We start from the raw sequence: 15387 nt of genomic DNA on the forward strand, positions 1-15387 counted from the left end.
ATTTATTTATTTATTGATTTATTTATTTATTTATCAATTTATTTATTTTATATCAATTTTTCTTTGATTTCCAACATCAAAAATTACCTGTGTCAAGATTTATATTTTCGAGATTTTGTCCACAAACTTCGAGCCATTTTTGCTGTAAAATGACCTCTCGTGGGAAATAAAAAAATTTGATGCCTTCTTTACGAAAAACGCATCGTGAACGATTTTTGCAATTTAATATTGCACATACAGGCATTTTTTTTTATTTTTCGTCCTATTAACCACAAATGCTAACCTGCACTTACCATGCGCCAACCTCCCACTACGTTGGTTTTGGATTGAAGCCGCTTAGATTTAGGCTCATTTCTGATTGGTTGATTCCCCACTACATTTCCTAACGACTGCGCATCTTCGGGAATGCTTCACCTTACTACTTACACCCATGGCTATTAGCATGATGTAAGAAAACAAGGTGTACCATTGCGCATAATGGCGACTGAATACTGGAGCAACCAATCAAATTTCGCCCCTAAATGTTGCACGAGATTCAAACGCTGTATTAAGATCAGACTATTAATACTTAATAATGCTCTAAAAAACCGTGTAATACAACAATATATGAAATTAAATATGTAAGAATAATAATAAAATACTAAATTTACATTATACATCTGTTTTATCAAAAGTTTTCTTTACTGAAAGAAGTACCGTGAAATTTAAAAAATTCATCATCTATAATTTCTGTTACATTTTGCAGCTTTTCAGAGAGATACATTGCAATTTCCTTGGGATATCGTGCAAATCCAATCGTTATATGATGGATTTGGCAAATTTTTCGTGGGAACTCCCAAATCACTATACGATTGCGGAATCTATATGAGCAGCATAACCGAACATATATATTTTTTATAATCTCGGATATATATTTTACACAGCACGCTGGCATTTCTGCAAACTATAATATATTATACAAAACTAAACTGAATGAATAAACGATATTCAAACGATATTTAAACGATATTCAATATCAATATAGTTTGACAGCTAGTCAGCTATGCTGCATGTATGGAAGAAGCCATGTCACTTCTTAGCATTTGAGGGCGAACTCTGATTGGTTGAAGAGCAGCACCACTGCGCATCCTCGGGAATGGTACACCTTGTTTTCTTACATCATGGCTATTAGTACGCACGATGTAAACGCTGTCGGATTATTTCGGTGCGAGCGTATCAAGCAGGAGTATCGTACTAAACTGATACGCGTATCAAATTATACAAATGGCGATGTAAACGCATGAAACACATTTAATACGTGTACCAATTCTTTTACGATGTAAACCAGGCCTATATGTCGATGGGCCAGACGTACTTAGTGGCAAAACTAGCGAACACTGACCTAGTTTCCACCGAAACCCTCAATTCGGTTCCACTACGGTATAGATCAAACTTGGTGTACTGTTTCCATTGGAAGTAGAATTGAAGTGAATTAATGTTAAAGTTTCATTGTATGACCAAATATCACGCTTATTATCCATTTTTGAACGGCTTATACTTTTAACCTTTTAACGAATAATGGAAAGGTTGGCGATATTTACTTTTAATCTATTTCAGTCGTTTCCACCGACTAAAATTTAATGTCAATTCGCTGCCACTCTGGTAGAAGTTGTGGATCGAAGTGGAAATGAAATGAGCAGAGTCAAACGTATTTCCATCGAGTTAAATTTGGTTCTACGCCGCATTAGGTGCGAATTAATGCTTCGGTGGAAACTAGACCACTGCGAGATCTTCTCGTTTTTCATCCTGTCGTCCCGTCTCCCATGTTGAATGGTAACGAGCGACGAGCCGTGGTTTTCACTATTTCTCACGATCATTGATATTTGCGAGCCGCGCCGTGATCGAGTGGCGAGACTTAGTGAACTTAGACGTTTTGTGTGTGTGGTGTATATGTGTATACATATATATTGTGTGTGTGTGTGTGTGTCCTGTAGGCTACCAGCATTATCAGCAGCAGCCAACAGCCATCAGGGCTAAAAATGGCGGAGCGGACGAAGGTGACAACTCCGGCCACCCGGCCTGTTCCTATGAAGTTGTTTGCCACCTGGGAAGTGGATCGTACTCCTCCGAATTGTATACCCAGGTAAGGAATAACATATTTTCTTACGATTTCTACGGCATTGTTTGATCCGCGGCCCGCAGCGTGGTTTGGTGAACTTGGAATTCTTTGATGAGTTCGACAATTTGACGTGATGGTGGACGCCGAGTAATGTTTCTCCGACGAATGTCTGCACGCCCTTTTTCTCTAGCAGAGCTATACCCTGTTTTGATCAGTTGAAATACTCGTATATTTCTAAGTATATTTCTAAGACCTACGACGGACACTTGCGTTCTGCTTCGTAGTTGAGTCACAGTCGTCACAGTCGTATGATACACGTGTCGCATCTACTAGGTATTTCACTATTCTAACTCCGAAATGATTGCAACTGTCAACAGCGTCATAGAAATTAACTGATATGCTCGTGGCTCATCACGTTTCATACAATAAATGAGTAAACTCCTATTGTATTTGTCATATTAATATGTTTTCCGTATTAATGTTATATAATATTAATTTTTCATATTTTTCACTATTTTACTTTTAATAGAATAAATATGATAGTAGATCATTATCTATTATTAACCTTTCGATGAACAGAACGACGAATAGACGACACTTATCAGAGAAATATACGTCATATGAAAAGTTAATATGAGGCAAATTATTTCCCTTGATTTTTGTGAATATTGTTAATATAAAGAGTTGCTAACATGTGTAGTCAATGGCTGCGTTCAGTAACTCAATAGTTTTACAACCATTTTATGATGGTCTCGCTGATTGGATTATACTTTTAGATCTAAAGGATAGCGAAAAATCTCAGCAAAGAATCATAAAACAGTTGTAAAACTGTTGAGTCTGCTGAACGTTACCAATATGTATTATTTGAGAAACAATAATATGTAGAATATATATATGATAAGGGAGAATGTCCTAAATTGGATCTTGTTCCAAATTAGATCTTTTTAATTTAAATAAATACGGTTAAGTAGATTTGCGTGCTATTTATAATGTAAAGTTCTTATAAGATAACGAACATGTGATAGCAGTTTGGCAGTACTCTGTCATGACGTTCATAGAATAGACGCAAATATGTATTTTCGGCTATCATGCGAAAATTTAAAAAAAAAAAAAGAAAATCTTTGTAAATCCTTATTTAAAAGATGTTAAAAATTTGAACGATATTGATTTAAGATAATTAAAGAGTATAGAATTAAAAAATATTAAGAGTTTTGTGATTACTTTTGCGGTTTATTGTACAATTTGTTTTAATAGTTCGAAAGAACCCGTGTCCAAATCGTAATGAAATTCAAAAAACAAAAAAGAAAAAATTTTTTCTAACTCACCAGCGAAAACGATTAGTCAGTTTACAATATGAAAGTTAAATAAAGTAAAAGAAGTCATAGAGTAAAATGAACAACAAAGTAATAATGAAAAACATTTTCACAAAACTTATTATATAAAATATGCAACGTAATATGAATGCAAGGAAGTGTACTAAATCCTTTAACTGTCTAGCAAGTACTGTGATATAACAACAACAAAACGAAGCAGTGTGTCGATTGTCGATAACAAAAGATCAAACCTTATTTACAATGGGAATATATGAATCGTGAAGACCTTCAGTGTCCGTTTGTAAATTAAGACTATTTTTCTGCTTTTTAATGTTAAGCATCTCAGAAATTATTCGCTTTCTATAATTCGGTTCTTCATCTAAAATTTTAACATCTTCCCATTGAAAGTCATGATCATATTGCAATCTGTGATCCGTAATAACCGAACGGTTAGAAGTATTATGTCTAATATGGCTAATATTTATTTTTGTATTTCAATTATTTTTATGTATATGCACAGCTAAAGTTATTTAAATGTTTTAACCGTTTTATTTTATTTTATTTACTACTTGACTCTTATTGTCCTTTCTTTGTTAGATTATTATATTATTTTCATATAAAGAGTCCTTCAACTTTAATTTTATTTGTTTTTTAACTCGCTGACTGAAATAATGCGAATTATTTATTATTTTTAAACATGTCTTTCTTTAATTTTATACTAAGATATTATGGATCTCATGCTGTTAAACATCTTAAATTATGGATTAAATACCGTAAAAAGATTATCTCGAATTATTTGCATGTTAAATTCATTAGGTTCTGTATTGACAACAACATTTCTCCTCGACACTTACATACTATTAACAGTTTGAACATCAAGTTTTTTAATCAGATATCGACTAGAAAGTTTTTACGAAATAAGGAATTGTACATTAAGAAAAATTTACTCATTGAACTTAACGACATATACAGAGAAACTCATCATTATAGAATATTGTTATTTCGCGTAGTGAGCATTCTTTCGAGCTGCCTTCCGACTATTATTTGCGAAAAATTTTTAACCACTCAGGAGACTAAATGTTATCAATTTTTTTTGAAGGAAAAAAACAGAATAGAATAAAAAATCACCTGGTTGTCACATAAAAAACTGGAACAGTCATTCAGGAATATAGAGCCTATTCATTACCATGCTAGCGTTTCTCCTAATTCTTCTAACACTCCTTCAGTGATTGTGTCAATATCCCCTAATACATTTTCCTCACACATTTCTTCATCTTTAACCTCCGTTAGAGAAAAATGGTTTATTAATCCATCCTCTGTTGACATTTCTCAAGATACACAATATTTTCTGCAATTGGGTGAAAAATTTGCCTTACCTTGCAGAAATAAAAGTAGAATTATTTTTGATTGTATCAAGAGTATTGAGAGTACTACGATGAAGATGCCTATTGTCAGGAAGATTAATATCACTAATCACTCAATACCTATTTTAAATAACTTAATTTCTTCTTCCATTTTTACATCCTCGACTGATAAGCAATTAACAAAACTTGAATCTGAAACTGTGAATTTCCTTAGAACACATCCTAATATTATTTTTACACACGCTGACAAAGGTAATGTCACAGTGGCAATGGACAGAGAGTGCTATGTTTCCAAAATGAATGCAATGTTGGGTGATGTTGATATATATATAACTGTTAACAGAGATCCTACTAAGAAACTTACGTCAGCTCTAAGGATAATGCTCACTAGGTGGAAATCGAAGAGTTTTATTGACAACTCTAAATATAGATCTTTGTATTGCAGCGATGGTGTCCTTCCGAGAGCTTATGGGTTGCCAAAGATTCACAAGCCTAATTGTCCTCTTAGGATTATTGTCTCTTCGATAGGCACTCCATTACATTCATTGGCTACCTTTTTACATAATATTTTATACTTAATGATTCCAAAGACAGACAGTTACATCAAGAACAGTTTTCAATTAATAGATAAAATAAATAATATTGCAGTAAAAGATAACTACAAACTTATATCGTTAGATGTTATATCACTTTTTACAAATATTCCCATAGACATAGCCATTGACTGTGTTAATGAAAAATGGAGCTTTATCTCTGGCTGTTCTTTACCAAAAAATGAATTTTTAGAGGCTGTTAAATTTATTCTGGATTCAACATATTTTAGGTTTGACAACAAGATTTACAAGCAATGTTTTGGCACTCCCATGGGCTCTCCTTTATCTCCCATTATTGCTAATCTTGTGATGAGTAGATTGGAGTCTTTGTCGTCTTGCAATATTGACATCCTCTTTTATTTCAGATATGTAGACGATATTTGTACTATGGTTGATCCTGAAAAAATTGACACATTACTTCTGATTTTCAATGCATTCCATCCACGTCTCCAATTTACATGTGAAATTGGAGGTGATAAATTGGAATTTCTAGACACCACAATAACAATAATTAATAACAGATTCAGGTTTGATTGGTATCGTAAGCCCACATTCTCAGGTAGATTTCTTAATTTTCTGTCTAACCATCCAATTTCTCAAAAAAGAGGCGTAATTTATTCGTTGGTTGATAGAGCTTTTTTACTTTCAGACGTAGTATTCCATGAAAAGAATTTAATACTTATAATTAATATTTTACTTGATAATGACTACCCACTCTCATTTATTTTTGCTACAATCAACCAACGAATAAAACTTTTGCAAAGAAATAGACAAATTTCTCATGTTGAAAAGGCTAATGAATTGGAGAACAAAAAAGCTGTTTCTTGGCTTACGGTACCTTTCATACCTTTCCATACTGAAAAATTCAAACGTTTTAACAATGATGAAATTAAAGTTTCTTTCCATAGTCCTAATAAGATGGGTAAATACATTAAGGTACAGAAGGATAGTCTGTCGCACACATCCAAGAGTAATGTGGTGTATAGAATCCAATGTAATGATTGTGATGCGTCTTATGTAGGACAGACTGGAAGGCAGCTGAAAACCAGAATTAATGAACACCGCAGTCATATTAGACATAATACTTCTAACCGTTCGGTTATTACGGATCACAGATTGCAATATGATCATGACTTTCAATGGGAAGATGTTAAAGATTTTAGATGAAGAACCGAATTATAGAAAGCGAATAATTTCTGAGATGCTTAACATTAAAAAGCAGAAAAATAGTCTTAATTTACAAACGGACACTGAAGGTCTTCACGATTCATATATTCCCATTGTAAATAAGGTTTGATCTTTTGTTATCGACAATCGACACACTGCTTCGTTTTGTTGTTGTTATATCACAGTACTTGCTAGACAGTTAAAGGATTTAGTACACTTCCTTGCATTCGTATTACGTTGCATATTTTATATAATAAGTTTTGTGAAAATGTTTTTTATTATTACTTTGTTGTTCATTTTACTCTATGACTTCTTTTACTTTATTTAACTTTCATATTGTAAACTGACTAATCGTTTTCGCTGGTGAGTTAGAAAAAATTTTTTCTTTTTTGTATTTTGAATTTCATTATTTTCACATCTTTTGATTTTGTTCTCATGCCAAGTTACAGATACATTGTTTCAATATACGACTTTGCCATCTTGTATTGTTAATGTTGTAACGAAGAGAGAAATCGAGGAGTCAGTGAGAGGTTATGTTGGCTCAATCATATTGTAATAATGAATTTTTGTTGAACGTCTGAAGAGGACTCAAACCAAGAGTCGAAACTTTGTTGCGTTTTTTACATATTTGCGTTTTTATCATTTTTATAACATCATAAGCGGCTAAGTACTTCTAATTTATTTTTGTATTTCAATTATTTTTATGTATATACACAGCTAAAGTTATTTAAATGTTTTAACCGTTTTATTTTATTTTATTTACTACTTGACTCTTATTGTCCTTTCTTTGTTAGATTATTATGTTATTAATTAAATCTATCTTTTTAAATTATTTTAAACTTTTTAAACCAGACTTTTTAAATAATTTTTAGTTTTTTATTAGTTTCCAATTTTTTAGTTTTTTATTATTTTCTTATTTTTATTTTCTGTTAATTTAAAAATTTTTCTTTTTATTAGTTTGTTAAGTTTTAGTTTTTTAGTTTGTTAATGTAACTCACTTTTGGCAGCAGTCGGGAGTTTTTTTTTTTTTAACTAATTCTTGTAAAGTGTCCATTTTTGTGTTAAATTTTTTTATTTTTTGTTGTTTTAATAGTTATTTAAGTTTTATGTCATTATTCAGTTTTTAGTTTTTTTTAGGTTTTTTGTTTTAATTTTGTTTAGTTTTTTTACTTAGTTTTTAAGTTTTTAAATTTTTAGATTTTTTAGTGTTTATATAGTTTCTTATAGTTTTTTGTTAATTTTTTAATTTTTTTAATTAGGTGATATTCTTTGCAATATATTAGAATAAATAAAAAAAAAGAAAGAATTTCACGAATTTATTGGCTCGTAGTCCTGTTTCTCTCCATTAGTTTGAAATTTATTGAGCCTTATTACAATCTACATTTTTATTTTTTTAAATTTTTAGTTTCTTTTTTAGTTTATATAGTTTCTTAGTTTTGTTGTTAATTTTTTTAGTTTTTAATATTTCAGTTTTTTATTTTTTTTATTACCTTTGTCAATTTTTTTTCTTTAGTTTATAATTTTATATCATTAACTTTTTAGTTCCTTATATTAGTTTTCATCAATTATATTTTTAATTTAATTTCATACTTTTAAACGCTTTGTTTTTTAATTTTATTTAATTTTAATTTTTTTTTTTAAGGTTATGTCTTAAATTTATTTTTAAAATTCTTTTATTTCATACTTTTTTAAAAGCTGTATGTGTGTACATATATCTATACATAATATTATTACATGAAATTGTAATATTGCAAGGAGTTTGCAATGACGGAAATGATTCTTTTTAAAAAGTTCCTAAAAAATCCTTAATAAATTAAAAGTCCTATTCATTGTTACTTATAATACGGGGTTCCGATTGGTACTCTGAGTTCGATTACGTTGCGTGCAATTGTGCTTCTTGAAACAAAGTCAAAATTACAAAATTGAACGAATTTATTAGTTGTTGACCAATGATATTATAAATATCCTAGTAAATTTGCTCACTTTTACATAATTTTGTAATTTTGACGTCATTTCGAAATACACAATTGATCTCGAGGAGTGATAAAGGTGCAACATGTGCGCTTAGCGCTGCACTTGGTTATGCTTCTCATTAGTGAGATCCCTTCTATGTTTCCGCGTCGATTTTTTGGCATCAATTATATACATCTATGATTTTAATAATCCATGATTATAACAAATAGATTTAACCCTTAGAACATATATAGAATATATATAGTACTAGAAGGAGCATAGGCGTATAAGAGCCCCAACACACACTTTTGCATAACGCATAAAGTATGTGCATAAGGAATTTCATTGGCCCATTTTCTTATGCATGAATCAATGGACCAATCAAATTCTTTATGTATATGGTTTATGCGTTATGCAAAAGTCTGTGATCAGGCTGAAACTAGCGGCCAGAACTGGCGGCCGAACGCGCGAAGTGGAAACCGTTGCGACTGCCTCACGCTAAACTGTCAATTGTTTTACACGTATAGAGTACTTTCCGCGAAGCGGCATATTCCAATATTATTTATAATAGTTGTGGGAATGTTTATGAAAAATTTCAAGTCTCAGTGAACATGCTGGAATTGTTTATAACAAAACAAAGGCCGAGCACGGTCTTTACGTCGTAATACGACCATTGAAACAATTATTTTACATATTTCAAATCTTTTCCGCACAACGGCATAAAGCAGGTATTATTTCTAATAGTTATGAGAATGTTTATGAAAAATATCAAGTCCCTGCGAACATACTGGAATTGTTTATAACAAAACATAGGCCGAGCACGATCTTTACGTCGTAATACGAACACTTAAACAATTATTTTACATATTTGTAATCTTTCCGCACAACGGTAGAATGCAGATATTACTTCTAATAGTTATGAGAATGTTTATGAAAAATATCAAGTCCCTGCGAACATACTGGAATTGTTTATAACAAAACATAGGCCGAGCACGATCTTTACGTCGTAATACGAACACTTAAACAATTATTTTACATATTTGTAATCTTTCCGCACAACGGTAGAATGCAGATATTACTTCTAATAGTTATGAGAATGTTTATGAAAAATATCAAGTTTCTGCGAACATGCTGGAATGGTCTATAACAAAATCACTTCCAAAAACAATTCCAGCATGTTCGCAGGGACTTGATATTTTTCATAAACATTCTCATAACTATTAGAAATAATATCTGCTTTATGCCGTTGTGCGGAAAAGATTAGAAATATGTAAAATAATTGTTTCATTGCTCGTAGTACGACGTTGAGATCGTGCTCGGCCTATGTTTTGTTATAAACAATTCCAGCATGTTCGCAGAGACTTGATATTTTTCATAAACTTTCCCATAACTATTAGAAATAATATCTGCTTTATGCCGTTGTGCGGAAAACATTTGAAATATGTAAAATAATTGTTTAAATATTCGTATTAGGACGTACAGATCGTGTTCGGCCTATGTTTTGTTTTGTTATAAACAATTCCAGCATGTTCGCAGAGACTTGATATTTTTCATAAACATTCTCATAACTATTAGAAATAATACCTGCTTTATGCCGTTGTGCGGAAAAGATTAGAAATATGTAAAATAATTGTTTCAATGCTCGTATTACGACGTAGAGATCGTGCTCGGCCTATGTTTTGTTATAAACAATTCCAGTATGTTCGCAGGGACATGATATTTTTAATAAACATTCTCATAACTATTAGAAATAATATCTGATTTATGTCGTTGTGCGGAAAAGATTATAAATATGTATAAAAGAATTGTTTCAATGGTCGTATTACGACGTAAAGACCGTGCTCGGCCTTTGTTTTGTTATAAACAATTCCAGCATGTTCACTGAGACTTGAAATTTTTCATAAACATTCCCACAACTATTATAAATAATATTGGAATATGCCGCTTCGCGGAAAGTACTCTATACGTGTAAAACAATTGACAGTCTAGCGTGGCGGTGAGGCGGTCGCAACGGTTTCCACTTCGCGCGTTCGGCCGCCAGTTCTGGCCGCTAGTTTCAGCCTGATAAGTCTGTGCTCCCCGCTTAATCCCTGTACATATATTCGGTTGAAGCCGAGAAGATTGACAAGGATGGAGAGATGAAAATCATAGATTATGTACAAGGTGGAGAAATGAAGATCGTAGATTGTAATGCGCATACTTCATACGCGTGCGCGGTGGATTAAGGCCGCAGCACACACTTTTGCATAACGCATAAAACATGTGCATAAGGAATTTCATTGGCCCATTTTCTTATGCATGAGTCAATGGACCAATCAAATTCTCTATGTATATGGTTTATGCGTTATGCAAAAGTGTGTGCTGCGGCCTTTATTCACCGTGGATGCTAGAAAGCACGTTGATTATTCGCGAACTGTGTTTGGTTCTGTTCTACGAGTAGAGTTTATTTGCAAAATAATTTATTAGCCGTTTAACCCTTTCGCTGTGGACTACGTGTATACACGTAGTAGACTAGGTGGGCTCCCAGTGTGGACTACGTGTATACACGTAGTTATAAAAGATTGAATAAACAGAGAATAAACAAACAGATATATACCAGCGTTATGTTTTATTGGGTATTTTGAATCGCTGAATCCGAATTTGAGGTCAAATTTCGAAAATTCTAAACGTAAAATCCAATATGGCTGCTCAAAATCGGACAATTTTTAAGCATTTTTTATTATACACGTAATTATAAAAGAATGAATAAATAGAGAATAAAGAAACAGATATACACCAGAGTTATGTTTTATTGGGTATGTTGAATCGCTGAATCCGAATTTGAGGACAAATTTTTAAAACTTTAAACAGAAAATTCAATATGGCCGCTCAAAATCGGACAAACTTGAAGCATTTTTTGTAACACATTATTCTTGATGGCATGTACTTTCGGAAAAATTGTACTTTCGGAAACCTACCGCATACCTCCACGTGGTACATTCTGGGGTCGTAAATAAAAAATATTTACCAGCTAAATGCGGGGGTAGAATTTGGAATTTATTTTTCGTATTCATAATATTACAATTACGTATAATGCACTATAATTATAATCCAATAAATAGAAAATATTGTAATAATACAAATGGCTTTAGAATTACAGCTGAACCCCGTAAATCTCACTGTATATTGGTTCATGCAAAGACAAATATAATTCTTTTAAACCGTTTGAAAACTTACTTCATATTCGTTAAATGCGACCTAAAAAATCTTCGCGTAGCATGTTTCAAGCGCATCTAATTCAATATAAAAAAATCGTCAGTCATATTGGATCCGCCATTTTGAATTTTTGAAAGCTGACTTCAATATTCGTATTGAGTAACCTAAAAATATCCAGAATAACGAGTTTCAAGCGAATCTATTTGAATTTAAAAAAAATCGTCGGCCATATTGGATCCGCTATTTTGAATTACTCCAAATTCGTAATCAGCGTCATCGAAAACATAAATATCCATATTTACACAAATTTCAAATTGGCCGGAAACATCGTAACATTTTGAGCCCACTTTCGAGTTTTCGGTCTTTACAGCGAACGGGTTAACCTTAACCTTAAATTTATATATCAAATGTACTGCAGCTGACAGTTGTGTGTAATTCGCTTGCACGCGCATTCTCTCCCTACAGTCATGCGCATTACCAACTATGATCTTAATCTATTTTTCTCTGTCTCTCTACTCGCCATCACTTTCAAGAGACTATCCTTCTTCAATACTATATGATCTAAGATTTAACCTCTAATACCTCTAATTACCCGCCAACTATAGATCTGCTCGTGTTGCACGAAATCCTGATTGTACTTAAGAAAGCGAAACAGAGTGCAAACAAATAAGCACATACAATAAAAATACGAACAGACTAGATGTGTGTTGACTGTAACTGTAAGTCACTAAACTTCCCTGCTTATTGGTTAATCATTGGTTAATCAATTTAGTTTCTAGATTCATCCGACAGCCAATCAGAGAACATACATACCACTAGGATTGATTTATAACCTATCAAATCGCATGTTGATCAAAAATACTTCTTTATTATAGAAAAGAAATTCATGGCAATTATATACTTTAAACCAAGCTTGGTCAATAAGAAGTCTGTAGCCAAAAGTTGATATGAATATATATTGTAGTTACGGAGATCTTAGCTGACAACCGATCCGCTTCGATGAAACGCATACTCCTCAGAAACCGTTGGTCCAATCGCTTTGAGCCCTGATACTTTTCGACAGAACTCGCCGAGAACTGTCCAGAACTCCGAACAGAACTACTTGGTACTCTCAAACAATTTTCCGACCTGGGACTTGGAAAAAAATCTTAGGTCAAAAATATTTTTCTTAAATTTTATTATTCTTCAAAAATGTTTTTTATGTATCAAGAACTCTAGGTATTCACAAAATAGTCCTGTTAAGCTGAACTATGTGACTTTAAATTTCGTTAAAAAGTTAGCACCCCATTTTTAAAAAATTATGAAAAAATGATTATTAAGCGCATGTCATTAAAAATCATAGAGAACTTTTTGTATCGTCAAAAAGAAGCAGGAATTATCATCAGAACTATTGTATCTAAAAATTAATTTTTCAAAAATTTTTAAATTTTTTTTTAATATTCCAAAATTTTTTGTACATATCAGGCACTCTAGGCAATCGCAAATTAAAGCTATTAAGCCGCTCAGAACTATTCCATCTCGAAATTCGATAAAAAGTATAACTATAGTTGGGGTGCTAACTTAAAACACCCCTTTAAAATAAATGCCACTTACGCATCGTGTTAATTGATCTGTCTAATGAGCGTGGTCGGTATAATTCATAGAAAAATTTAGTTAACATAATTGTTATATACGTAGTTACATTCTATTTGATTAGAGCTAAAATGCAATTATATTAATAATGTGTACACTTATTAAACTGACATTATATAGGAAATAATTTTAAATAACAGAGCAAGGGAACACAAGTAAGGGAATACCAAATAAGAATTTTCAGATAGAGTTGTGTTTCAAGACCGACGATTGTTCGGTGCGCAAGTTGTGGGGGGGTGGGAAGGGAATACATATACATATATTACTTTGAATAATATATTGCGAAGAATATTACTACGTCGACCCGCCATCAGAGGTCTATAGATATTCGCTAAGATTCTCGCAAGTGCTTTGATACGCGTATCAAAGCACTTGCGAGAATCTTAGCGAATATCTATAGACCTCTGATGGCGGGTCGACGTAGTAATATTCTTCGCAATATATTAGATTGATTTAAAGATTTTAATGAAAATTGGCTCATTGCCCTTATTTCATTATATTAGTCAAATAAGATCCCCTCTGCTTAAACTGAACTTTATTCTTATATATTATTATTTATATATTATTAAGGGGGACCACCACGATGACGAGTTTAAAAAATCGATTTTTTTTTATTGCATTTTTGTAATGCTTGGAGTCTTAAAAATATGTTCCTATAATATTATGTTGAAATTCCTAACGGAACAATAGTAAATATGTGATAGCGTAGAACGTGGTCAGATGCCGCTAAGACATTCAGCAGTCCCTTTGATCTGCTTGTCGGCAGTTTTACCGGTATTTTTTTGTTTCTTGTGTGCTTCAAATGTGAACACTTCACATGCACTCGGATTGGACGCACTTTGATTCGTTATGAAATTATGTCGTTATAAATAAACTAATCGGTTGTGAAACTTTAAACGTGATTTTCTCGAAACCACGATTTCGTAACTGGGCGCTCACATATCTCGGCCAATTTTTATCCGAATGACTTGAATTTTGGACAGAATATTTACAACAAAATTGTCTTCAGTTGCACGTACGAACTTTTCAATCGGATTATTAGTTTTTGAAAAACAATTTAAAAGATAACGATTTTTTCGATTTCGAAAATCGTGATTTTTTTTTTAAACAGCGCCATTTTTTCTAAAATTATTTAATAAAGAATTCCGTACGTGCAAATGAAACTACACTCATATATTTTAAAATAAAATTTAAAAAAATTATTTCAGTGCTCCCATTCAGACGCAGCATGAGCGCCCGTGCACCCATGTTTTTTCAGACGAGGTGCACATCAATGAGTACTGAAGCTACAAATATTATAATAAAAATGAAAAGGTCAAGCCATGTTCAAAAATAGATCCTCGCAAATTAAAAAACCCAACAAATTTAAACCTTTGAAAACTAACCGCAAAAATTTGATCCTTTCTAAATTAAAACGATTACCTAACCACAAAATAGAAAACCCAATAAATTTCAACCTTTGAAAATTATCCCCAAAAATTTGAACTTTTCTAAATTAAAATGATTATCTAATAATGTAACATAATAATTTAAACCTTTAATACTTTAAATGATATTATCTAATATAATATATGACCACGAAAAGTAACTGATATATTACTAAATGTGCCAGTTCAAAGTGAACATACATTATGTTATTTTCTATGTTATGTACCACGAAAAGTAAATGAAAACTACAAAAATTGAACCTATCAAAATTAAAACGATTACCTAATCACAAAATAAAAAACCCAATGAATATCATCCTTTGAAAATTGACCCCAAAAATTTGTACCATTCTAAATTAAAATGATTATCTAATAATGTAACCTAATAATTTAAACCTTTAATACTTTAAATGATATTATCTAATATAATATATTACCACGAAAAGTAACTGATATATTACTAAATCTGCCAGTTCAAAGTGAACGTACATATAACGAATATTTTCTATGTTGAATATGTACCACGAAAAAGAACTGATAGATTTTTCAAGGTGCAAATTCAAATTGAACATACATACATATAAGTAAAACAGATTAGAATTTGTATATTACAGTTTTCTAGAAAATAACTGCAATATGTTATTC

The 15387-nt window shown here is 31.9% G+C and overlaps 1 protein-coding gene across 3 annotated transcripts in view; it reads left to right on the top strand.

Annotated features, from left to right (window-relative positions):
- Positions 1-1687: 1687 nt before the first annotated feature.
- Positions 1688-15387, top strand: part of KrT95D (phosphofurin acidic cluster sorting protein KrT95D) — a 141286-nt gene continuing 127586 nt past the window's right edge. For 2 of the 3 annotated variants that reach the window (XM_018544078.1, XM_018544079.1), the window contains exon 1: positions 1690-2122. In XM_018544078.1, coding sequence (XP_018399580.1) covers positions 2019-2122 — 104 coding nt within the window. In that variant the 5' untranslated portion in view covers positions 1690-2018. Of the gene's footprint in view, positions 2123-15387 lie in introns of all 3 variants that reach the window. The other variant, XM_018544080.1, reaches the window with a different exon arrangement.

Source organism: Cyphomyrmex costatus, unplaced genomic scaffold (assembly GCF_001594065.2).
Source record: "Cyphomyrmex costatus isolate MS0001 unplaced genomic scaffold, Ccosl1.0 scaffold419, whole genome shotgun sequence".
Classification (NCBI taxonomy): Eukaryota; Metazoa; Arthropoda; class Insecta; order Hymenoptera; family Formicidae; genus Cyphomyrmex; species Cyphomyrmex costatus.